General features: G+C 37.1%; 1 protein-coding gene across 3 annotated transcripts in view; it reads right to left on the bottom strand.

The window, feature by feature from the left end:
* Positions 1-10,989: 10,989 nt before the first annotated feature.
* Positions 10,990-27,871, bottom strand: part of ZNF510 (zinc finger protein 510) — a 34,303-nt gene continuing 17,421 nt past the window's right edge. For all 3 annotated transcript variants that reach the window (XM_047829079.1, XM_047829080.1, XM_047829077.1), the window contains 3 exons: positions 15,590-15,716; positions 15,199-15,294; positions 10,990-12,599 (listed from right to left, as the gene is read on the bottom strand). In XM_047829079.1, coding sequence (XP_047685035.1) covers positions 10,990-12,599; positions 15,199-15,294; positions 15,590-15,716 — 1,833 coding nt within the window. The remainder of the gene's footprint in view (positions 12,600-15,198; positions 15,295-15,589; positions 15,717-27,871) is intronic.

The raw sequence follows: 27,871 nt of genomic DNA, 5'->3' as shown, positions 1-27,871 counted from the left end.
CGCGTCAGGCTCTGGGCTGATGGCTCGGAGCCTGGAGCCTGTTTCTGATTCTGTGTCTCCCTCTCTCTCTGCCCCTCCCCCGTTCATGCTCTGTCTCTCTCTGTCCCCAAAAAAATAAAAATAAACGTTGAAAAAAAAATTTAAAAAAAAAAAAAGAAAAAGAAAAATGTTTCAAAGGCTAATGTCAAAGAGATTACTGCCTATGTTTTCTTCCAAGGTAAAAATCTTGACAAGTGTTTTTTTTTTTCCTTTCATTAAGCTTAAATAACTTTTTCTTTCCCTTTGTAAGTTCCTCTTTGTCCTAAGGAATATTTAGAAGGGTTTAATTTCCACATTTTTCTTATCCATTACTCATCTCTAGTTTGATTACACTCAGAGGATATAGTTTGCATGATGTCAGTTTTTAAAATTTTACAATTTAGGGGCGTCTGGGTGGCTCAGTCGGTTAAGCGTCTGACTTCAGCTCAGGTCATGATCTCACGGGTTCATGAGTTCGGGCCCCGCATCAGGCTCTGTGCTGACAGCTTAGAGCCTGGAACCTGCTTCAGATTTTGTGTCTCCCTCTCTCTCTGCCCCTCCCCTGCTCATGCTCTTTTTCTGTCTCAAAAATAAATAAAAAGCATTAAAAAAATTTAAAATTTTACAACTTATTTTATGTCATAGTATATGATCTATACAATGTTTAATTGGTTCTTAAAATGTGTATTCTGTTGCTGGGTGGAATGTTCTATAAATGCAAATTGTATCCAGTTGATTGAGGTCTTATTTTTTTTATTATGAAATTTATGTCAAATTGGTTTCCATACAACACCCAGTGCTCATCCCAACAGGTGCCCTCAATACCCATCACCTACCCACCCCTCCCTCCCACCCCCCATCAACCCTCAGTTCGTTCTCACTTTTTAGGAGTCCCTTATGTTTTGGCTCCCTCCCTCTCTAACCATTTTTTTTTCTTCCCCTCCCCCATGGTCTTCTGTTAAGTTTCTCAGGATCCACATAGAGTGAAAACATATGGAGTCTGTCCTTCTCTGTATGACTTATTTCACTTAGCATCACACTCTCCAGTTCCATCCATGTTGCTACAAAAGGCCATATTTCATTCTTTCTCATTGCCACAAAGTATTCCATTGTGTATATAAACCACAATTTCCTTATCCATTCATCAGTTGATGGACATTTAGGCTCTTTCCATTAATTTAGCTATTGTTGAGAGTGCTGCTATAAACATTGGGGTACAAGTGCCCCTATGCATCAGTACTCCTGTATCCCTTGGATAAATTCCTAGCAGTGCTACTGCTGGGTCATAGGGTAGGTCTATTTTTAATTTTTTGAGGAACCTCCACACTGTTTTCCAGAGCGGCTGCACCAGTTTGCATTCCCACCAACAGTACAAGAGGGTTCCCGTTTCTCCACATCCTCTCCAGCATCTATAGTCTCCTGTTTTGTTTGTTTTAGCCACTCTGACTGGCGTGAGGTGATATCTGAGTGTGGTTTTGATTTGTATTTCCCTGATGAGGAGCGACATTGAGCATCTTTTCATGTGCCTGTTGGCCATCTGGATGTCTTCTTTAGAGAAGTGTCTATTCATGTTTTCTGCCCATTTCTTCACTGGATTATTTGTTTTTCGGGTGTGGAGTTTGGTGAGCTCTTTATAGATTTTGGATACTAGCCCTTTGTCTGATATGTCGTTTGCAAATATCTTTTCCCATTCCATTGGTTGCTTGTTAGTTTTGTTGATTGTTTCCTTGGAAGTGCAGAAGCTTTTTATCTTCATGATGTCCCAATAGTTTATTTTTGCTTTTAATTCCCTTGTCTTTGGGGATGTGTCAAGTAAGAAATTGCTGCGGCTGAGGTCGGAGAGGTTTTTCCCTGCTGTCTCCTCTAGGGTTTTGATGGTTTCCTGTCTCACATTTAGGTCCTTTACCCATTTTGAGTTTATTTTTGTGAATGGTGTGAGAAAGTGGTCTAGTTTCAACCTTCTGCATGTTGCTGTCCAGTTCTCCCAGCCCCATTTGTTAAAGAGACTGTCTTTTTTCCATTGGATATTCTTTCCTGTTTGGTCAAAGATGAGTTGGCCATACTTTTGTGGGTCTAGTTCTGAGGTTTCTATTCTATTCCATTGGTCTATGTGTCTGTTTTTGTGCCAATACCATGCTGTCTTGATGATGACAGCTTTGTAGTAGAGGCTAAAGCCTGGGATTGTGATGCCTCCTGCTTTGGTCTTCTTCTTCAATATTACTTTGGCTATCCAGGGTCTTTGTGGTTCTATACAAATTTTAGGATTGCTTGTTCTAGCTTTGAGAAGAATGCTGGTGCAATTTTGATTGGGATTCCATTGAATGCATAGATAGCTTTGGGTAGTATTGACATTTTGACAATATTTATTCTTCCAGTCCATGAGCAGGGAATGTCTTTCCATTTCTTTATATCTTCTTCAGTTTCCTTCATAAGCTTTCTATAGTTTTCAGCATACAGATCTTTTACATCTTTGGTCAGGTTTATTCCTAGGTATTTTATGCTTCTTGGTGCAATTGTGAATGGGATCAGTTTCTTTATTTGTCTTCCTGTTGCTTCATTATTAGTGTATAAGAATGCAACTGCTTTCTGTACATTGATTTTGTATCCTGCGACTTTGCTGAATTCATGTATCAGTTCTAGCAGACTTTTGGTGGAGTCTGTCGGATTTTCCATGTATAATATCATGTCATCTGCAAAAAGTGAAAGCTTGACTTCATCTTTGCCAATTTTGATGCCTTTGATTTTTCTTTTGTTGTCTGATTGCTGATGCTAGAACCTCCAACACTATGTTAAACAACAGTGGTGAGAGTAGACATCCCTGTCGTGTTCCTGATCTCAGGGAGAAAGCTCTCACTGTTTCCCCATTGAAGATGATATTAGCTGTGGGCTTTTCATAAATGGCTTTTATGATGTTTAAGTATGTTCCTTCTATCCCGACTTTCTCAAGGGTTTTTATTAAGAAAGCGTGCTGAATAATGTCAAATGCTTTGTCTGCATCGATTGACAGGATCATGTGTTTCTTTTCTTTTATTAATGTGATGTATCACGTTGATTGATTTGTGAATGTTGAACCAGCCCTGCATCCCACGAATGAATTCCACTTGATCATGGTGAATAATTCTTTGTATATGCTTTTGAATTCGATTTGCTAGTATCTTATTGAGAATTTTTGCATCCATATTCATCAGGGATATTGGCCTGTAGTTCTCTTTTTTTACTGGGTCTCTGTCTGGTTTAGGAATCAAAGTAATGCTGGCTTCATAGAATGAGTCTGGAAGTTTTCCTTCCCTTTCTATTTTTTGGAATAGCTTGAGAAGGATGGGTATTATCTCTGCTTTAAATGTCTGGTAGAATTCCCCTGGGAAGCCATCTGGTCCTGGACTCTTATTTGTTGGGAGGTTTTTGATAACTGATAAAATTTCTTCGCTGGTTATGGGTTTGTTCAAGCTTTCTATTTCATCCTGTTAGAGTTTTGGAAGTGTGTGGGTGTTTAGGAATTTGTCCATTTCTTCCACGTTGTCCAGTTTGTTGGCATATAATTTTTCATAGTATTCCCTGATAATTGCTTGTATTTCTGAAGTGTTGGTTGTAATAATTCCATTTTCATTGATGATTTTATCTATTTGGGTCATCCCCTTTTTCTTTTTGAGAAGCCTGGCTAGAGGTTTATCAATTTTGTTTATTTTTTCAAAAAACCAACTCTTGGTTTCATTGATCTGCTCTACAGGTTTTTTAGAATCTATATTGTTTATTTCTGCTCTGATCTTTATTATTTCTCTTCTTCTGCTGGGTTTGGGGTGTCTTTGCTGCTCTGCTTCTATTTCCTTTAGGTGTGGTGTTAGATTTTGTATTTGGGATTTTTCTTGTTTCTTGAGATAGGGGTGGATTGCAATGTATTTTCCTCTCAGGACTGCCTTCGCTGCATCCCAAAGCATTTGGATTGTTGTATTTTCATTTTCATTTGTTTCCATATATTTTTTAATTTCTTCTCTAATTGCCTGGTTGACCCATTCATTCTTTAGTAGGGTGTTCTTTAACCTCCATGCTTTTGGAGGTTTTCCAGACTTTTCTTGTGGTTGATTTCAAGCTTCATAGTATTGTGGTCTGAAATTATGCATGGTATGATCTCAATTCTTGTATACTTATGAAGGGCTCTTTTGTGACCCAGTATGTGATCTGTGTTGGAGAAGGTTCCATGTGCACTCTAGAAGAAAGTATATTCTGTTACTTTGGGATGCAGAGTTCTAAATATATCTGTCAAGTCCATCTGATCCAGTGTATCATTCAGGGCCCTTGTTTTTTTATTGATCCTGTGTCTAGGTGATCTATCCAATGTTGTAGGTGGAGTATTAAAGTCCCCTGCAATTACCACATTCTTATCAATAAGGTTGCTTGTGTTTGTGATTGTTTTATATATTTGGGGGCTCCCATATTCGGCACGTAGACATTTATAATTGTTAGCTCTTCCTTATGGATAGACCCTGTAATGATTATATAATGCCCTTCTTCATCTCTTGTTACAACCTTTAATTTAAAGTCTAGTTTGTCTGATGTAAGAATGGCTACTCCTGGTTCCTTTTGACTTCCAGTAGCATGATAGATTATTCTCCATCCCCTCACTTTCAATCTGAAGGTGTCTTCAGGTCTAAAATGAGTCTCTTGTAGTCAGCAAATAGATGTGTCTTGTTTTTTTATTCATTCTGATACCGTATGTCTTTTGGTTGGCGCATTTAGTCCATTTACATTCAGTGTTATTATTGAAAGATATGGGTTTAGAGTCATTGTGATGTCTGTAGGTTTCATGCTCGTAGCAATGTCTCTGGTACTTTGTCTCACAGGATCCCCCTTAGGATCTCTTGTAGGGCTGGTTTAGTGGTGATGAATTCCTTCAGTTTTGGTTTGTCCTTCTATTCTAAATGACAGACTTGCTGGATAGAGGATTCTTGGCTGCATATTTTTTCTGCTCATCACATTGAAGATTTCCTGCCATTCCTTTCTGGCCTGCCAAGTTTCAGCAGACAGATCTGTCAGGAGTCTTATCGGTCTCCCTTTATATGTTAGAGCACGTTGATCCCTAGCTGCTTTCAGAATTCTCTCTTTATCCTTGTATTTTGCCAGTTTCACTATGATATGTCGTGCAGAAGATCAATTCAAGTTATGTCTGAAGGGAGTTCTCTGTGCCTCTTGGATTTCAATGCCTTTTTCCTTCCCCAGTTCAGGGAAGTTCTCAGCTATAATTTCTTCAAGTACCCCTTCAGCACCTTTCCCTCTCTCTTCCTCCTCTGCAATCCCAATTATACGTACATTATTTTGCTTAATTATGTCACTTAATTCTCTGAATCCTCCCTCATACTCCTGGACTTTTTAATCTCTTTTTCTCAGCTTCTTCTTTTTCCATAATTTGATCTTCTAATTCACCTATTCTCTCCCCTGCCTCTTCAATCTGAGCTGTGGTTGCCTTCATTTTATTTTGCGGCTCATTTATAGCATTTTTTAACTCCTCCTGTTTCTTAGTCCCTTGATCTCTGTAATAATAGATTCTCTGCTGTCCTCTATGCTTTTTTCAAGCCCAGCGATTAATTTTATGACTATTATTTTAAATTCATTTTCTGCTATATTGCTTAAATCGTTTTTGATCAGTTTATTAGCTGCCGCTACTTCCTGGAGTTTCTTTTGAGGAGAATTCCTCCGTTTTGTCATTTTGGAAAGTCCCTGGAGTGGCGGGGAACTGAAGGGCTCTTCCTCTGCGCTGTCTGGAGTAACTTGCGTTGGTGGGCAGGGCCGCAGCCAGACCTGATGTCTGCCCCCAGCCCACCGCTGGGGCCACGGTCAGACTGGTGTGTACCTTATCTTCCCTTCTCCCAGGGGCAGGACTCACTGTGGAGTGGTGTGACCTCTGGGCTACTTGCACACTGCCAGTCTTGTGGTACTGCTTCGTTGGGATCTGGCATATTAGCCAGGGTGGATCCGCAAGGTGCACAGGGGCGGGAGGGTCAGGCTCAGCTCCTTTTGCCTTTGGTGGTCCGCTTTGGGAGGGGCCCTGTGGCACTGGGAGGGAGGCAGACCCGTCGGAGGGATGGATCTGTAGAAGCACAGCATTGGGTGTTTGCCAAGGTCTTATGTTATTTATATCCTTGCTGATTTCCTATTTAGTAGTGCTATCAACTGCTAAGAGAGGGATGTTGAATTTGTCAACTATACTAGATTTGTCTATTTCTCCTTTCAGTTCTCTCAGTTTTTGCTTCATGTATGTGGATGTTCTGCTGTTTCTTGCACACAGGGTTGTTGTATTCTTAGTGGATAGAGTCTACTGTAATGCACATTTTACCCTGGAAATATTCTTTGCTGTGAAGTGTTATCTTTATTTAGTGTTTTGCTTTTTCAGTTGAGCATGTTTTAAGGTTTATCTCTATTATAGTATATATCAATACTTCATTCCTTTTTATGGCTGAATTATATTGGAGTTTACAAATATGCCATATTTTATTTATCCAGTCATCTGTTGATGGAAATTTAGATTATTTCCATATTCTGGCTATTGTGAATAGTGCTGTTATGACATTTGTACACAAGTTTTGTTTGAACATTAAGTTTGCAGCATATATTGAGAAGTGGAATTGGCACAGGTCAGGCAAGGCAAATTAGTTTCTTAGCTTATTTTAATTATGTATAAGAGTCAATCATCTGGTAGTTAAGCTAATTATACTGTTCTGGGATTTGGCAGTGTTTTTTTTTTTGTTAAGTAGGCTCCATGCCCAATGCAGGGCTTGCACTCATGACCGAGATGAAGAGTCCCATGTTCTATGAAGTGAGCCAGTCAGGGGCCCCTGGAAGTCAGTTTTTTAGAATACTGAAAGATCATTAAAATAGCCAGTTGGCCAGGCAAGCTAATGGTACTTGGAGATTGTGCTGTCTCTAAGAAGAAAATAAATTTGTTTCTCCCTCATTATAGTGTGAAGCTGCCCTCATAAAAAGGCATGATGTATTATTTCTTCTGGAGTTCCAAGGAACCTTTAATGTGAGGAAGAAAAAGTATTACACACCTGGCAAGGAAAGACAAATATGGAGGCAGCTCAGAACAAGTGTTATGCCCCTTCTTTTGGCATCAGACACCTCTCTCAGTAGATCCTTGAACCTGAGAAAATACTTCTTTTTGGAGCTGCCAAGAGAATTACTTGGAAATTAAAAACGAGTGGAACTACTGGCACAATGGAGTAAAGGGATGACCCCAAGAACCAGTTCCTTTTTCTTCTGGTTGGATCTTGAAAATCTGATTTACTATCACTATTGTTTTGCAAAATTGCTTGAATTAGTAGAAGCAAAGCTAAAAACAAACAAAAGAGGTAAAAAAAAAAATGCCTGCACTCTACAATGTTAATAAAAACTGATACGTAGGCATAATTTTGAATTGGGAATTCTAGTTTACTGAAAATAAATCTTATTTTGGGTGACAAATATTTGAAGAACTGTACACTTCTGAACATTAATAACACATTTTTTTTATCAACTTTAGAAAATATCCAGAACAGAAGAGTCTTTGAGTGGAGCTTATAGCAATAGTTTTCCTTAACTATTTATAATAAATTATGAATAATCACAGAAGATCATTTGCAGCATCAAAAGAAAATATATTCAGATTTCACTTTGATAATTTCACCTTCAGGAAGTATTTCTGAGTGAGCAATATGTAGAGGGTCTGTTTCAGTTGCTTGAGATACACATTATGAACAAAACATAAAAATTCCTGCCCTTAATGGAGGCTTTTTAAAATTAGCATAAAGGTCCTTAATAGGCAGGCAGACAGAAAATTGACTCTTCCAGGGTCTCTAGATGTGGCATCCATGTTGGAATAAAAGCCCATGACCTGGAAAGGTCATTAGCCAAGTAGGGAGAAAGAAGCATTCATGGCTATAGCACAGACCATGGTCTCCAGTTAATAATGTATTATACAGGGAGTTGTCCTGTGGGCCTACCCCAGCAAGGGGACAGCAGGTAAAGCCTAAGTGTCCAATCATGGGACTTTGTCACCTGTACTCCCAATGAGTGACTCAGACTACCTGGGTGGACTTATTTCATCCTAATGGGTAGATGATCTTGAACTTAATAGCAAATCCAATCACAATTCTAAAAGATTATATATAAAAAAGGGTATAAAGGAGATGATTCTAAATATCTTAAGAAACTGAAACTTAAGAAACTAAGAAAGAAGGACTCTTTATATTACCAACTATTATAAAAGCAGAGTGAACAATAATCTCTTGATTATTTTTAGGGAATATAGCACTAACTAGATATTATCTTCTCTTTTTGCAGATGCATCTTTGCAAGGCCATTGGCAGCTCTAGAGTAATAATTTAACCGGCGTCTGATGTTCCATTTCTGTAGTCCTAGGACATATTTTCCTTTTCTTGATTCAAATACTCTTCAGTGAAAAAATTCAGCATCAGGCTAGAAAAGGAATATTTTGGCTCATATGAGGTATATGCTAGCCCTGATCCCAAAAGGTGGATATGTTGCTAGTATAACAGAATGCAGGGAATGGGTCATGAGCAGCTCTGTGCAATATCTTTACAAATGGCAATTTAGAATATGAACAGATTTAAAATCATTAGGAAAGGGGTGAATTATCATATCGTATGTGGAGCACTGGATATTAATACAAAAGAAAAAATTGTATTAGGTCAAATGACATAAAAGGAAGCACTGGACATATAGAGATCTTTACTTTGTATGCAGTTAAAATGGTGAATATTTTGCTCTATCAGTATGATGATGGATCCAGGTAGCAATGCTGGCAATCAGGGTAGTGAAGTCTTACTCAGCAGCTTGGTTCCACTCGGTATTACCATAGAATAGTCACTTACCAAGAGCACCTAGTCTAACAACCCAGATGTCAGCAGCTATGACTTTTCCCTACAGTTCACAGCACCAAAAAGGGGTGCTTTTGTCAGTCTGCAGTTTTACTGCCAGTGTGTCAAGCAGCTAGGCACAGTAAGAACCCAAAATAAAAATGTCAGAAGTTGCATCAAAGGGAATATCTGCTAGAGTTAAGAACGTCCTTGTGTCCTGCCCCTTGAGAGGATCAGCCACATCAATTTTTAGGTCTGCATTAATGGCAATAAGGTTGACTAGTCACAGTGCCCAAGTGGTTCTCACTAGCCTTTCAGTGAACCAGGCCCAATTAGAGTAACCTCTATGAACTGAGGGCCCTACTGAGCCAGTAGCTTTGCTTCATGCAGCAGAGTGGGGGATAAATTTCCTCTGTAAGGGATAGCTGCTATCACCTCAAGTACAGCTGAGATACTTCTGGGACCAGGACAGCTGTATTCTTAAATATACCATGTGCATTTTACACAGGTATGAGGCCTGAGTACTTTACATCTTATTAGCCAGTTAAGTCCAAGATGACACCCTAAAATTGGAATATCAAGTCAGAGTCACGTGTCTAGTGTAAAAGAGCCCAAGAGTAAGCTAATGGCTGCTTTACAAAAGGAGTATACTTCATAGCCTCATTAGGGTATCAAGTCAAATAACCCTTCTCCCCCACCCCAAGGGCATCTCCTTTTGCTAGAAATTCCAATCAACAGAATGACAAGTCACAGAGACTTGAAGCCCAAAGTAGTCATTAAGGGCTGTGAGGCCTCAAAGTTATCTTCTTTACACACAACTTTTCCTGACTAGGAGAATCTCCTCTGAGTTATGGGAAGGGGAAGTATAGCATAGAACACATTCCTACTATACTTTAGAAATAATCCCAGTATACTGTACTGGCCTAAAGGGCCTCCTTTATTCCAAGATCAAATTCATTTCCGTTCCCTACTGTAAACCCTGCCCTAACAACATTTTCTAAATCTAGATACCCTCTAATCCCATGGAAATTGATAAGATGTTGATTTGGGCACTTGTATCTCATAGATCCAGAAAAGTTTGGACCCCTTTGCTCCCTCAAAGTTCCCCCAAATACTTGGGTGGGTGTTAATGGCCTTGTGTCCCCTTTGGAGACAGGAAAATTTCTCTCCCCTAAAGAAGCGAATGTTGGGGTATATGGAGGTAAAAGGAAGTGTGGAAGGAGAGTGGCTTCATGACATTAAGCCACATTTACTTTAGTTGCATGAGGTATACTCATATTTTAACCAAAAAACCTTTCAACCTTTTGGTTCATCGAAAGCCCTGTTACAAGTGTATTATTTATTTCATTACATTGAAAGAAGGTGATTTTTTTTTTAAATGAATTCTCTGATGATGTTTGAGAGACTCCTCCCAACACCAAACTTTAATAAGTGTTATACCCGCTGGCTGACATAAGCTTGGCTTACTCAAATAGTTTTCTACCTCCCCAGCAGAGGGATGGCTAAATTATGTTCAAAAGCAAATAGACCTAAACATTTAAGAGCTTAATAGAACAAAAGCTTACTTCTTAATTATAAAATGTTCAAATGGTAAAGATGGAAATGAGAATTTTGTTCCACATATTCCAGGCACCCTTTTATCTTATAAAAGCTGTGCCATGTTGAAGCATGATACCCAAGGTTGTCTTGGGTCATCTCTGTTTTATTCTGACAGTATCCCTGCAGTTTGTCAGGGAGGTCTTTTGTCAGAACTAGATACGGCATACAACATGAACAAAGTTCACCAGCCCTATTTGGAGGAAAGGGAGACCCAGACAATTATGTGTGAGTTATCTTAAAAGGCATGGCTTCTTTCAAGAGGGCTTTCCATAGTATCTTGAAAGGAGTATCAGCCTGTGTACATTCTGATATATATTCAAGGTTGCTTTTTGGATAAAGGTTTTCCTACATTCATATGTATGTGGTTCCTCTCTTGTGTGGATTTTCTGGAGTCAAATGGATTGGTCTTTCAGCCACAATGATTTTCCACAGTTATTATATCAACAGGATTTCCCTCCCTCCCTGAATTCTCTGGTAAATATTTAGGGTTGACTTCTTAGACAATGTTCCAAATTCATTACATTTATAAGATTTCACCACTGTGAATTCTCTGATGTATTCTGAGGTTTGATTTCTGGCCAAAAGTTTTCCCACATTTATTACACTGAAAAGGTTTCTCTCCTGTATGAATTCTCTGATGATCATTAAGGATTGCCTTCCGGACAAATTTTTTCCCACATTCATTACATTTAAATGGTTTCTCCCCAGTATGAATTCTTTGATGCACTCTAAGGGTTGATGTCCGGGCAAAAGTTTTCCCACATTCATTACATTTAAAAGGTTTCTCTCCTGTGTGTGTTTTCTGATGTTGAATGAGATGGTCTTTTCGCCAGAACGATTTTTCACATTCGTTACACTGATATGTTTTCTCACCACTATGTGTTCTCTGATGTATTCTGAGGTTTGACTTCTGACCAAAAGTTTTCCCACATTCATTACACTGAAAGGATTTCTCTCCTGTGTGAATTCTGTGATGATCTCTGAGGGTTGACTTTTGAACAAAAGTTTTCCCACATTCACTACATTTATAAGGCTTCTCTCCTGTATGAATTCTCTGATGTCCCCTGAGGGTTGACTTCTGGACAAATGTTTTCCCACATTCATTACACTTATAGGGTTTTTCTGCTCTGTGAATTCTCTGATGTGTACTGAGGTGTGACTTCTGGGAGAAGGTTTTTCCACATTCATTACATTCAAATGGTTTCTCTCCTGTGTGAGTTCTCTGATGTTGAATGAGATGTCCTTTTTGAAAGAAAGATTTACCACATTCATTACACTTATAGGGTTTTACTTCAGAGTGACTTCGCTGTCGTACTTTGTGGGCTGATATGTGGTAGGAATTCCTATTTTCATGATATTCAAAGGATTTATCCCCAGTTTGTCTTCTGTCATTACATACTAATGAGTTCTCTTCTGTGACAGGTATCTGAGGTTGAGTGAAGTATGACTTCCTGTAGAAATTATTCCCACTTGCATTACATTCATGTTTCACAGCCATGTTGAATTTATTGTATTCCTTGAGAGCTGACTTCTCACAGGATTTCCCACATTGGTTAAGATGAGGGTATTTCTCCCCTGTCCCAGTTGTTTTATAGTTAAAGACAGTTGTTTTTTCATTTTTTCCCCTAAATCCATCATTTTTATTGGATTTTTCTCCTGTGTGAATATTCTTATGTGTAACACAGGCAGCCTCATCATAGATGGTTTTTCCAATTTCATTACATTTAAAAGCTTGCTCCAACGTTTGACACTTTTGACTCTCAGGAGGATTTTCCTTATAACTGAAAGCTTCCCCACTTCTATTATATTCATATAACTTCTCTCCAGTGTGATTTCTCTCAAACTTAATTTTGAAAGACAAATTTTCACATACACTACAGCAATCTCGTTTTTTTGTTGAATAGTTTCTATTATTAATGATAAATTGGGAAATATTTTGCAAATTTACTCCCCATGAGTCATATTTACAGGACATTTTTGTTGAAACAGGAGCTATGTGCAGATTAAACTGTTTTCCCAAAATTTCCTCTTCCTCTCCAGTCAATAGTTTATTATCAATGGATATTACTTCCTGAAAGTGGTTGTCTTTGATTTTCTTGTTCCTCTTGATCAGGTAATCATCTCTGTAATCTTCTAAAATGGAGATAAATTGAAAACATCTTATAAATCTTACATTTCTTATGGCTGGGACACAGACATATAACTTATATTTCACTTTTTGTTTTTTTTTAAGATTAAATAATTTATTTGTGTGTATATCTTCACTCTGCTTTAAAAAACAATACAGTGAAAATGAGAGAGGAAACTAGTAATAAATACATATCTTTATTTGGGTTTTAATAAATTGGATTTTCCTACCAGGGTGGAGAATGATAAAATTGAATAGACTTTTACAGGAGTGGTTATTTTAGGGAGCAGGAAAATCAGATAATGGGATGAACCCAACTGGACTATATAAACTTAAGTACAAAAAAAATTAGTATTGGGGCGCCTGGGTGGTGCAGTCGGTTAAGCGTCCGACTTCAGCCAGGTCACGATCTTGCGGTCCGTGAGTTCGAGCCCCGCATCAGGCTCTGGGCTGATGGCTCAGAGCCTGGAGCCTGTTTCTGATTCTGTGTCTCCCTCTCTCTCTGCCCCTCCCCCGTTCATGCTCTGTCTCTCTCTGTCCCAAAAATAAATAAACGTTGGAAAAAAAAATTTAAAAAAAAATTAGTATTAATTAACAAAAAAATTAGGAGATAATGAACACTGATGGGCTAGGCCCGACAGAAGAAGAGTTTGCTTTGAGGAAGTATATTATATAGCCCTACACTATTAGAGGCCATACAGGTAAAATACTCAAGAGTCTATGCTTCCAATTTGATATCCCTTATTTTCATTAAATCCTTCAACATCAAATTAAAATTGAGTACAAGATTCCTTATGATTAAGAAGTTTATAGCTCAGACTCTAACCATCTTATAAGTTATGGAAATACAAACAAGTGAAAAAAGATGAAAGAAAAATCCATTTTTGCAACTAAATTAGATTCACTGCTCAATTCCTGCTGTGGTTCCTTTATCAAAGTTGAATAAGTGTACCTGATCACCTCATCCTAATTTTCCACATTTCAATTTGATGTGAGGGGTGTATTTTATATATGTATGCAAGTATGTACGCTCTGTGGCCAGTGTGGGGCTTGAACTCTGGACCCCGAGATCAAGAGTCACATGCTCTATTGACTGAACCAGCCAGGTATTCCAGGGGTGCAATTTTAAATGGAGTATCATGGAAGGCCTTACTGCAGAGATGGCACTTAAGAAAGCTCCAAATCATTTATGAATTCTAGATGCTCTTCCTTTGAGGCTTTTATGAGTTGTAAATATCATTTATTTTTGGTTCATCTCTTCACTCTCTTAAGTATGAAACATGATTTACATCTGCATAAAACTTATATGTGCAATTTAACAGTACTGAGTGAACACTGGTGTAATTAGAAACCAGGTCAAGAAACAGAACCCAAAATGGCTCTGCAAAAATCCCTATTTGTCTCTGCCCAGTTACAACTTATTCATGCTTAAGAGTTCATACTCTCCAAATATTTATATAATTGTTTCCTTGGCTTTCTTTGTAGTTTTACCACCAAAAAATGAATTCCTAAAAATGTAATTGAGTTTTGCATTTCTGACATTTACATAAATGTAACCATACATGCATACTTATATTGTTTGGTTTCTTTTGCTTAATATTATATAGCTAATTATCCCTTAAGGAATACAACTATTTTTTCATTCTGCTGATGCACCCAATTTTAAACAAAAACAAACAATATTGCCACAAATACTGTTTTCTTTATCCTAGAGAATACAATCAAGCCTTTCTGTAGGGTATACAGTTAGGAAAGGAATTCCTTGGTTACAAGTTATATAGAACTTTACCATGATTTGATAACATCCTTCTGATAACACAGTGGTTTTACCAATTTACATTTTCCATTAGTGAGTAAGATTCTTTAATATTTCACATCTTCATCAGGACTTGGCTTTGCCAAACTTGTTTTTTTTTTTTTTTTAATTTTTTTTTTTTAACGTTTATTTATTTTTGAGACAGAGAGACACAGAGCATGAAGGGGGGAAGGGCAGAGAGAGAAGGAGACACAGAATCGGAAGCAGGCTCCAGGCTCCGAGCCATCAGCCCAGAGCCTGATGCGGGGCTCGAACTCACGGACCGCAAGATCGTGACCTGAGCTGAAGTCGGACGCTTAACCGACTGCGCCACCCAGGCGCCCCTGCCAAACTTGTTAATGTCACCTCATACATCTCTCATAACACTTTATATTTTATGTTGCCCTCCATGAAAGCTAATGAGACTGAACACATTTTCAAAGATTTAATGGCCATTTGAAAGTTCCTGTTCAGTCTTTCACTTATTTTTTAGTTGGGTTGCCACCTTTTCCTATGTTGACTTATGGAAGTTTTTACATTTTCAGGATACTTATCCTTTCTAGGTTACTTGTACTATATACATATTCTGCTACTCTGTGGCTTGTCTTCTCATCCTTTTAGTGGTATCTTTTATAAACAAAGTTCTCAATTTTAAAGTAGTCAAGTTTATTAATCGTTTTGATTGGTGCTTTTTGCACCTTTGAGCCTAAAAGAAAAGTCTTGAAATATAAAGGTTTTTATCACCAAACTGACCTTCTGGAGTCTAACCACCCCTACAGAATTCTATCTGCTAGTGCTCAGTAACTCACCTTGGTGGCTCTGGTTTAAGAATTCTTCTTCTAAGAACCAAGGCTCCTCTCCTTGCTCCAATTTGAAGATTACTGCTGGTTTGAAAATGCAGTTCCCTGTAAACACGGAACAATGGAGTACTTAGGACAGATGATGAGCTTTTTAGTCTCCAAAAGTGTAAAAAAGATAAGAGCTTCAAGAGCTGCATCCTGAAGATCCTGGTTTGGATTTATCATGGAGAGCTGACAAAACGCTCCTTTTATCTTCAAAAGGGCATAGCTAATTTTATATTCCTGAATGAAATGCTTAAGTAACATTAAAATCTAAATAAAGTATTCATGTGTATTGGTGTATAAAAAGGAAATACTTTCCATGTGGTGTGATGAGGGTAAGTTACACTTATATGCTCACCCACTGAGACCAGGTTGTTGTAGTTCTCCAGCATCACATCTCTATACAGGGTCCTCTGAATTGGACCTATTTGCTGCCACTCCTCCTGGGTGAACTCCACAGTCACGTCCTTGAATGACACTGATGCCTGCAACAGTACATTTCTGCTCAATGTGAAGTGTTCATAATTAGGTAACAAAGAAAATACCCCTAAAAACCATTCTTATGTTTACTATAAAGAGTTTAAAATGAATATAAAGGACGCTTTTTTGAATCTAATTTTAACTTTAATTTTTTGAAATGTTTATTTAAGAGGGGGAGGGAGGAGGGGCTCAAAGGGAGGGAGAGAGAGAGAATCCTAAGAACACTTGTCAACATAGAACCTGATGTGGGGCTTGAACCCATGAACTGTGAGATCATGACCTGAGCTGAAATCAAGAGTCAGATGCTTAACTGACTGAGCCACCCAGGCACCCTGATAATTTTAAGTTTGTTTCACAACTACTCAACTAGTAAAAACGTTCAAGAGTTGATGCTCAACTGACTGAGCCGGCCAGGCACCCCTAACTTAATTTTTGTATTTTTATGAGTTCTACACATGTACTATCAATAAGTATATTAGTAAAACTTTTGTCTTAAAATTTTTTAAAGCACAAATGATAAATTTCCTCCAATTTTTATCCCACACCCCAATATACTACCCTGGGTATATTCTACAGTAGGGGCCGGCAAATTATGACCTGTGGCCAAATCCAGCTTGCCACTTCTTTAAATAAGTTTTTATTGCAACATAACCACACACACAGCCAATCATTCTGTACTGTTCATGGTAACTTTTGTGCTGTAACAGCAGAGCCTAGTACTCCCATCAGAGACCTTAGGACTATAAAATGTGAAAACATTTACTATCTGACCCATTAGAGGCAAAGTTTGCCAACCATTGGGCTAAACCAGTCCAATTAAAGGAAAGATTAACAGCTTAAAAACAACAACCCCCCCCCATTAATAGAGAGGGATATATTGTAGATTGAAAATAACAGAATGGAAAAAAATACATGTAATTATGAGGCAAAAGTAAGTTGGATGGTTATATTAACATGAAAAAAAAATAAAGGTAAGAAAGTATGATAAAACATAATAACAATTTATGATCCTTTTAACAGAAGATATCATAATTTGGTATGCATTTGAAAGCACAGCTTCCAAATACAGTCAATCCTAATTATTCACTGATTCTGTATCTGCAAATTCACCTAAAATTTACTTCTAACCTCAATAGTTATGATTTTGCAGGATTTATGGACACTTGCAGAATGGTTAAAAAAATGTGAGTGCCCAGCACATGTTTTTCCAGCTGGAACTGAACAAGATAATGCTTTGACAGATGTTTTTTTTGCAGTCTATTTAGTGCATTCTTGGCATTTTTGTGCTTTTTCTTAGTGTTTTCACTTTTTAAAATGCTCCCCCACCCCTGCGTAATGCAGAAATGCAGTCTAGTGTTCCCAAGAGCAGGAAGTTTGTGATACGCCTTAGGGAGAAACCAAGTGTGTTAGATAAACTTTGAGAATTAATTATCATGCAGATGGCTGTTAGTTCTTGCTCGTGAATCAACAATATATTAAATAAGGTATTTTTAAACAGAAACACACATAAAATAAGACTGCATATTGAATGGTGGACCAAAATGTTGTGACTGGAAACTCACAGGAACTTAACCCTGTACTTCCCCTAGGAACAATGATTCAGTATTTGCTAATTCAGTGCTCATAGTGATTTTATAGAAAATAACCACTGAGAATAGGGAGAATCAACTATGTATAAACAAAAGTTAACAAATGTTATAGAGGGATCCATAATTATAACTGGTGATTTCAACACAACTCTCAGAGGGCAAGCAGAAAAAAACAAAACAAAACAATAGAGATTTAGAAAGAGATCAGCAACAGCCAAGAGGAAAAGTCTGGCCCACTGTTTTTCTTCATTTAAAGAAAAAATTAATCTTTATTTATTTTTGAGAGAGACAGAGCATGAACAGGGGAGGGGCAGAGAGAGAGGGAGACACAAAATCTGAAGCAGGCTCCAGCTGTAAGCACAGTCTGATGTGGGGCTTGAACTCATGAACTGTGAGATCATGACCTGAGCCCAAAGTTGGATGCTTAACTGACTAAGCCACCAGGTGCCCCTGTTTTCATTTTGTAAATAAAAATTTATTGGAACACAGTCATGTTCATTTGTTATGTTATCTATGGCTGCTATAGCCCTACAACTGTAGAGTTCAGTATTTCTAGGGATCCTATCTCACACAAAGCCTACTATGTGACATTTACAGATAAAATTTGTTGACCACTGACACAGAAGATTTACATGACATAAATAACAAATTTAAGTAGCTGAAACATATAGGATAATCTAATCAAAATATTTTCTGGCGCATTTTGTATATTAAAAATAAAAACAGTAAGTCTCACCAAATTAGAAAAGATTACAAACATATAGTTTGACTTTGGCTTTTAGTTCAGAGATATAGAGAGCTGAAAAGAGCAGCATTAACATCCTTAAAACAAGAACAAGCTGGGCAGGTTGGAAATTAAGGTATTTAAAAAAAAAAAATCATCAGATGGGGCGCCTGGGTGGCGCAGTCGGTTAAGTGTCCGACTTCAGCCAGGTCACGATCTCGCGGTCCAGGAGTTCGAGCCCCGCGTCAGACTCTGGGCTGATGGCTCAGAGCCTGGAGCCTGTTTCCGATTCTGTGTCTCCCTCTCTTTCTGCCCCACCCCCGTTCATGCTCTGTCTCTCTCTGTCCCAAAAATAAATAAACGTTGAAAAAAAAAATTAAAAAAAAAATCATCAGATAAATGAAATTGCATAACAAATAGCTTGAAATGAGGAGAGAGATAAGCACTGTAGGGAGAATCAGAGCCCACCTGTTTGCTTACTGGACCTTATGCTACCATAAGATAGTAGGAAGATAAAGGTAGAAAAAATTTAACAACCTGCTAAAGACCCATGTGCATAATGTTAGAGTGTGAAGTCCCTGGGGATGTGTGTCACAGACATAGTGTGATTTGTACCTTTTTGTGAGATTTTCTCCAGGAACCCAATATGTCACAGAGAGGATTGGGGCACAATTAAGAGGAAGTCCCTTTCTGCCCCATGTGATGCTGGCTAGTATAGGGGGAAAAGAGTTATTGTTTAAATCCACTCAGATCCATATTGCTTATTTCCACTACAGAACACTTAATCTGTAAGGGAAAAGTAAATAAAACACACACCTTGAGGCCACTGATAGTATCTTTTTGTGGTAAGGGAAGAGCAATGGCAGACGCTACCAAAATGTTGCCCAGACCCATATGCCTTATTTTTCCCAAGTAATAAAATGGTGAGATGCAAGTTCTTAGTGCCTAAGACTGAGGTTAAATTAGAAGATGAGTCCCACTTCCAGAGAACTGTCATTATTTGACCTGTTTGGAACATTCCACTCATAAGGCTATCTTCATTTGACATGACTTAAAGCTCACACACTGCAAACAGCATTTTCTCTGAGGACATGACATTAGTTAATGAAAAAAAAGGGATATTGTTTACCATCACAGCTACTTCAGGCAGTTTATAACAATTAAGGAAAACAGTCTAATTAAAAGCTTAAAGGGAAAAGCTGGAACATGGTATATCCAGAAGGGGCTTTGAAAAGCTCAGACATATCTCTGGGAATGTAGAAGGTGGCACACATCCTCTGGGCTATGTGCATATTCAGGAAAATATCTGAGAAGGTACTAAATTTGCCTCTGATTAACCTTGAGACTCTGAAAGAAAAGTGAAAGTGAATACAAAATATCAAGCTACTGTTGAAGGCATATCCCAACATATAGAGCATCTTGGCAAAGACTGGAGACTTATTGGTTACAAATATTTAAGGAAATCATTGTGCAATTGCTGATATTTAGCTAATGGAGTAGAGACTTTAGTGGCCACATATGACAAAGAATATAGGTTGTAAATATTCTGTTCAACAGAGTCACTAAACAAATAACAGCAGCAGCGGTTGGTGATATTCAGGTGATATATGACATACATATTTTAAGATTTTACTTATTTATATATTTTTAAAGTTTTTACTTATTTATTTTGAGAGTGCACATGTAAGCAGGGGAGGGGCAGAGAGAAAAGAGAGACAGAAAATCCCAAACAGGCTCCAGTGCAGAGCCTGACACAGGGCTCAATCCCACAAATCATGAGACCATGACCTGAGCTAAAATCAAGAGTTGGATGCTTAACTGCCTGAGCCACCCAGGCGCCCCTAAGATTTTATTTTTTAAGTACTCTCTCAATCCAACGTGGAGCTCCAACTCACAACCTCAAGATCAAGAATCCCACACTCCACTGACTGAGCCATCCCAGGCACCCTGGCGCATTATATGTTAAATGTCAGGTTTTCAATAAAAATCTGAGACCTACAAATGAAAAAGTATGGCTCATACACAGAAAAAAAGAAAACCCTAAATTATATATGAAACAGTGTAAAACCTGCCTCTGAGGAAGTCCAGACACTGGACTTACTAGACAAAGACTTTCAATAAACTGTTTTAAATATATACAAATAACTAAAGAAATATATACAAATAATAAATATATATATACAAATATATACAAATAACTAAAGAAAACCACATCTAAAGAACCAAAAGAAAGTATGGTAATGAAGTCTCACCAAATAAAGAATATAAATAAAGAGAAATAATAGATATGTAATGAAAAAGTAAACTAAAATTCTGAAATTTTAGAATTTGAAAATTTGAAACATGAAAGTAAAATAACTGAAGTAAAAAATTCCCTAGAGGTCTCAAAGGGAGATCTGAGCATGCAGAAGAATCAGCCAATTTGAATATAAACCTGCTGAGCTGATATAATCTGAAGATAGTAAAAATAGGGAAAATGAACAAAAAGCCTCAGTTTTTGTGGGACCTGTAGGACACAATCAAACATTTAAACATAGCAACATCCACAAGAGAGGAGTAAAAGGGGAGAGCAGAAGGGGCAGAAAAACAAAGGGTAAATCTTGAAAGCAGCAAAAGGGAAGTGACTTATCACTTCCAAAGATTCCCAAATGTGATTAACAGTTGATGTGTCATCAGAAACCAGAGAGACCAGAAGGCAGTGGTATGACACATTTAAAGTGCTGAAAGGAAAGTCTATCAATCAAGACAGCATTCAGCAAAAATGAAGAAGAAATTACGACAGTCCCAGATAAACAAGGACTCGGAAAATCTGTCAAATTACACATGCCATATAAGAACTATTAATAGAGAAGTTGTTCAGGCTGTAATGAGAATACATTAGATTATAACTCAAATCCACATGAATAAAGAAAACCATATACATAGAAGTAACTACACAGGTGAAAATACAAAAGCCACTGTAAGTGTATTTGCTGTATTTATTTTTCTCCTATATGATTTCAAGACAACTGCTTAAAGCAGTAATTAGAAATCTCACACAATGTACACACAATACATAAAATTGTAATTTAGTAAAACCACAAAGCAGAAGGGGCTGGAACTATAGAGGAGTTTTAGTGTATTGTTGAAACTAAGTTGGTATTCATCTGAACAAGACTGTCATAGTTATTAACTGTAATCAACAAGGTAGAAAGTTTTAATAGATTATTGAAATTGGTATTCATCTGAACAAGACTGTCAAAAGATGTTAATTGTAATCAATGAGGTAACCATTAATAGGAAAAAATGTAGTAAAGGCACACAAAGTAATTATAATGGTACACTAGGAAATATTGATTCAACATGAAAGAAGTAAAAAAAAATGGTGAAGTAGAGAAACAAAAAAGACTTAATCACAGACTGAAAAGAAATGTCTCAATGGATGATTACTTATCAGTAATCACATTAAATGTTAGTAGCTAAATACTTGAATTAAAAGGCAGAGACTGGCAGAATGGATTAAAAAACATAATCCATGGGAATTCAAGCTGGTGCAACCATTATGGAAAACAGTATGGAGGTTCCTCAAAAAATTAAAAATAGAACTACCCTACAACCCAGCAACTGCACTACTAGGTATTTATCTATGAGATGGATACAGGTGTGCTGCTTCAAAGGGACACATGCACCCCAATGTTTATAGCAGCACTATCAACAATAGCTAAAGTATGGAAAGAGTCCAAGTGTCCATCCATGGATGAATGGATAAAGAGGTGGTATATATATATATACACAATGGAGTATTACTCGGCAGTCAAAAAGAATGAAATCTTGCCATTTGCAACTATGTGGATGGAACTGGAGGGTATTATGCTAAGTGAAATTAGAGAAAGACAAAATCATATGACTTCACTCATATGAGGACTTTAAGATACAAAACAGATGAACATAAGGGAAGAGAAACAAAAATAATATAAAAACAGGGAGGGGGACAAAACATAAGAGACTCATAAATATGAAGAACAAACAGAGGGTTACTGGAGGGGTTATGGGACAGGGGATGGGCTAAATGGGTAAGGGGCACTAAGGAATCTACTCCTGAAATCATTGTTGCACTATATGCTAACTAATTTGGATGTAAATTAAAAAAAAATTAAATTAAAAAAAAAACATTATCCAATTATATCCTATCTGCTAGAGACACTTTACACTTAAAGACACAATACCTTGAAAGTAAGACTGGTAAAAAATATACTATGTAATCAGTAACCAACAGAGCCCTGAATTGCCTATAAATAGGATTAGACAAAATAGACTTTCAGACAAAAATAGGAGAGAAAAAGGACATTTATTAATGGTAAAAGTGTCAACACATGAAGACAATACACCAATTATAAACATACACATACCTAACAACAGAGCTTCAAAATACTGACAGAATTAAAAAGACAAACAATTCAACAATAACAGTTGGGAGATTTTAATGTTTCACTTTAATAATGAATAGAACTATTAGATAGAAGACCAATATGGGAAAAACACACTTACACAACACTATATCAACTGGGCCAAGGCAGATACGAAGATAGTTATCTACAAAGACACTCAGGCCAACACTGGCAGCATACACATTCTTCTCAAGTACATATGGAACATTCTCCAGTATAGATTAAATGTTAGGCCACAAAACAAGTCTCAATACATTTTAAAATATTTGTTTTAAGAGAAAGAGATGATGAGCTGGGGAGGAGCAGAGAGTGAAGGAGAGAGAATCTCAATGGAGGTCTAGATCCAATAAACTGTAAAATTGTAATCTGAGCCAAAATCAAGAGTTGGACGCTTTTCCAACTGAGCCACCTAGGTGCCCCTCAATACATTTTAAAGGTTAAAAACATATAAAATATCTCCTATGACCAAAATAAAATGAAACAAGAAATCAATGAGAAAACTGGAAAATTAAAAAATCTGTGAAAATGAAACAACACACTCAAAGAAAACCCCAAAGATCAAAGAATACTCACAAGGGAGTTACAAAATACTCTGAGACAAAATGAAAACACAGCATACACCAAAACTCATGAGATACAGCTAATGCAGTGGTTACAGGGAAATTTATAGCTGTAACACCTACATTTAAAAGAAATCTCAAATCAATAACCTAAGTGTACACCTTAAGAAGGAAAGAAATAATAAAGTTTGGAGCAAACAAAAAATAAAGAACAGAAGAACAATAGAATCAACAAAACAAAGCTGGTTCTTTGAAAAATCAACAGAATTGATAAACCTTTAGATAGACCAAGAAAAAAAAGAATACTCAAATTACTAAAATCAGAAATAATGGGGGACATTACTACTGACCTTTCAGAAACAAAAAGGACTATCAGAGAGTACTATAAACAACTGTACACCAACAAATTACATAACCGAGAGGAAAAGGACAAATTCCTAGAAACATACAAACTACTAAAGCTGACTCAAAAGGAAATAGAAAATCTGAACAGATCCATAGGATAGGACTGAATTGGTAAATTAAAAACCTCTCAATAAAGAAAAGCTCAGGACCAGATGGCTTCACTGATTAAGTTCAATCAAACATATAAGAATTAATACAAATCTATCTCTAACTCTTCCAGAAATAGAACAGGGAACATTTCCTAAGTTATTCTATGAATTACTTCACACTAAAGTCAGACTAAGAATTCACAAACTAAAGATAAATATTCCTTATGAATACAGATGTAAAACTCTTCAACAAAATACTAGCAAACAGAATCTAGCAATATATCAAAATGATTACTATACACCATGACCAAGAAGGATTATCCCAGAAATGTAAACATGGCTCACCAAATGAAAATCAATCTATGTAACATACTACAGTAACAGAATGGAGGAAATAAACCATGATCATCTCAGTTGATGCAGAAAAAGTATTTGACAAAATCCAATATCACTTCATGATTAAAAACACTCAACAAGCAGGAATAAAAAGGAACTTCCTCAACAAAATAAAAAGCACTTATGGGGCACCTGGCTTGGCTAGCTCAATCAATTGAGCATTCGACTCTTGATCTCAGGGTCTTGAGCTCAAGTCCCACATTGCAGGCAGAATTTACTGGGGAAAAAAAAGCACTTATGATAAACCCACAGCTAACATCAACACAATTCTAAAATATAAGGTTTCCTTCCAAAAATGAAAAATAAGACAAGGATGTCTGCTGTAACCAATTCTATTTATTTTTTTTTACTAAAATTTTTTTTAATGTTTATTTATTTTTGAGAGAGACAAAGCATAAGCAGGGGAAGGACAGAGAGAGAGGGAGACACAATCTTAAGTAGGCTCTAGGCTCTGAGCTGTTAGCACAGAGCCCGACATGGGGCTCAAACTCATGAACCGTGAGATCACGACCTGAGCTAAATTCGGATGCTTAACCAACTGAGCCACCCAAACGCCCCTAAACAATTCTATTTATTATACTGGAAGTTCTAGCCAGAGAAAATAGGCAAGATAAAAAGAAAGACCTCAAAATTAGAAAGGGAAAAAATAAAACCATCTGTAATCACAGACCACATGATCTAATGTATAAATATATGTGTATTTAAAATATAAACACTAAAGAATCTATTAAAAAAACCTACTAGACCTATAAAATAAATTCAGAACATTTTCAGGATTTAAGATGAACTCAAAAACCATTGTATTGCTATACACTAGCAATGAACAATAAAAAAAAAAAAGCAATTCCATTCACAAGAGAATAAAAAATAATATATGCATAAATTTAACCAAGAAGGTACACAACTTGTGCACTCAACACTAGCAAATTTTGCTGAATGTATTAAAAAAATCTAAATCGGGGCGCCTGAGTGGCTCAGTCGGTTAAGCATCCGACTTCAGCTCAGGTCATGATCTCACCATCCAAGAGTTCGAGCCCCGCGTCAGGCTCTGTGCTGACAGCTAAGAGCTTGGAGCCTGTTTCAGATTCTGTGTCTCCCTCTCTCTCTGACCCTCCCCTGTTCATGCTCTGTCTCTATCTCAAAAATAAATAAACGTTAAAAAAATTTTTTTAAATCTAAATAAATGGAAGAACATCCTATGCTCTTGAATTAGAAGTTTTAATTTTTTTAAAAGTTTTTATTTATTTATTTTTAAATTTTTTTTTTCAACATTTATTTATTTTTGGGACAGAGAGAGACAGAGCATGAATGGGGGAGGGGCAGAGAGAGAGGGAGACACAGAATCGGAAACAGGCTCCAGGCTCTGAGCCATCAGCCCAGAGCCCGACGCGGGGCTCGAACTCACGGACCGCGAGATCGTGACCTGGCTGAAGTCGGATGCTTAACCGACTGCGCCACCCAGGCGCCCCCCCTTTTTTTTTTTTTTAATTTTTTTTCAACATTTATTTATTTTTGGGACAGAGAGAAAAGTTTTTATTTATTTATTACATTTAATTTTTAATTTACATCCAAGTCAGTTAGCATATAGTGCAACAATGATTTCAGGAGTAGATTCCTTAGTGCCCCTTACCCATTTAGCCCATCCCCCCTCTCATGACCCCTCCAGTAACCCTCTGTTTGTTCTCCATATTTGGGAGTCTCTTATGTTTTGTCCCCCTCCCTGTTTTTATATTATTTTTGCTTCCCTTCCCTTATGTTTATCTGTTTTGTATCTTAAAGCCCTCATATGAGTGAGGTCATATGATATTTATCTTTCTCTAATTTCACTTAGCATAATACCATCTAGTTCCATCCACGCAGTTGTGAATGGCAAGATTTCATTCTTTTTGATTGCCGAGTAATACTCCATTGTATATATATATACCACAGGAAGATTTAATATTGTTAAGATGGCAATACTTCCCAAAGCAATCTACAGATTCAATGACATCTGTATCAAAACCCCAATGGCTTTGTTTTTCATTCAATGACATCTGTGTCAAAACCCTTGCATAAATATTGATCCTAAAATTTATATGAAATTGCAAGGGACCCTGAATAGTCAAAAAAAAACTTGAAAAAGAAATAAGCTGGAGGAGTTGTACTTCCAGATTTCAAAATTTAACTATGAAAAACAATAATTAAGACAGTGTGGTATAAAAACATAAAACACTGGCATAAAAACACTTATGGATCCATGCAACAGAATTGAGAGTCCACAAATAAACCCATGCATTGATCATTTAATAGAGAAAGAAGAGTCTTTTCAACAAATGATGCTGGCAAAACAGGATAGCCACATGTAAAAGAAAGAAGTTTGAGTCCTGATACCATATTCAAAAATTACCCCAGAAAGGAGTGAAGACCTAAATCTAAGAGCTTAAGCTATGAAACTCTTTTTTAAAAAAATTTTTTTTTTTTCAACGTTTATTTATTTTTGGGACAGAGAGAGACAGAGCATGAACGGGGGAGGGGCAGAGAGAGAGGCAGACACAGAATCGGAAACAGGCTCCAGGCTCTGAGCCATCAGCCCAGAGCCCGACGCGGGGCTCGAACTCACGGACCGCGAGATCGTGACCTGGCTGAAGTCGGACGCCTAACCGACTGCGCCACCCAGGCGCCCCTAAGCTATGAAACTCTTAGAAGAAGTCAGGGGTAAACATTCATGACCTTGGATTTGGCAATACTTTCATGAATATTACACCAAAAGCACAAGAAAATTGAGAAAAATAAACTGGACTTAAATCAAAATTAAAAACTTGTTCACTGAAGAACACTATCAAGATAGTGAAAAGAAAATCCACAGAATGGGAGGCAATATTCATAAATTACATACCTAATAAACATCTAGTAGCCAAAATACATAAAGAACTCTTATATCTGAACTAAAGGACAATCTAATTAAAAAATGGGCAAAGAATTTGAACAAACATTTCCTTAAAGAAGACACACAAATGGCCAATAAGCACATGAAAAGATGCTCAATGTTATTGTCAGGAAAATGCAAATCAAAACTTAAAACTCCAATAAAGGGGAGCTGGGTGTCTCAGTCGATAGAGCATTTGACTCTTGATTTTGGTTCAGATCATGATCCCAGAGTCATGGGATTAAGCCCTGTGATGGACTTCACACTAAGCATGGAAACTGCTTGGGATTCTGTCTTTCTCTCTCTCTCCCTGGCTCATTCTCACTCTCTAAAATAAAACAAACAAACAAAAAACTCCAGTGAGATACTACTTCATAATCACTAAGATGGCCATAATTTAAAAAAAGAAAAGGAAAATAATAAGTAGTGGTGACAATGTGGAGAAATTGGAACCCTAATACACTGTCAGTGTAAATGCAAAATGGTATAGTTGTGGAAAACAGCTTGGCAGTTCCTGAATAACACAAATGTAGTGCTAACATATAACCTTGTCACTCCACTTCTATATTTATTCCACAAAGAAATGAAAAACAGGTGGGGCACCTGGGTGGCTCAGTCAGTTAAGCATCTGACTTTGTGCTCAGGTCATGATCTCACAGTCTGTGAGTTTGAGCCCCACATCAGGCTCTGCTGACAGCTCAGAGCCTGGAGCCTGCTTCAGATTCGGTGTCTGTCTCTCTGCCCTTTCCCAACTTGTGCTCTCTTTCTCTCTCTCAAAAATAAATAAAACATTAAAAAATTTCTAGAAAGAAATGAAAAACAGGTGTTCACACAAAAACTTGTATGTATATGTGTGTATACATATATTTTGTATATATGTACATATGTCTTGAATGTTAATAAGCAGTATTCACAACAGCCAAAAGATAGAAACAATCCAAATGTCCATCAGCTGAATGGATAAACAAAATGTGGTACAGCCCTACCTTGAAACTTAAAAAATATGCTAAGTGAAAGAAACAGTCACAAAGTCCATACATCACACAATTCATTTATTTAAAATGT

Source organism: Prionailurus viverrinus, chromosome D4, assembly GCF_022837055.1.
Source record: "Prionailurus viverrinus isolate Anna chromosome D4, UM_Priviv_1.0, whole genome shotgun sequence".
NCBI lineage: Eukaryota > Metazoa > Chordata > Mammalia > Carnivora > Felidae > Prionailurus > Prionailurus viverrinus.
Note: the sequence above shows the minus strand (reverse complement) of the source record. Positions and strands in the feature narration are given on the sequence as shown.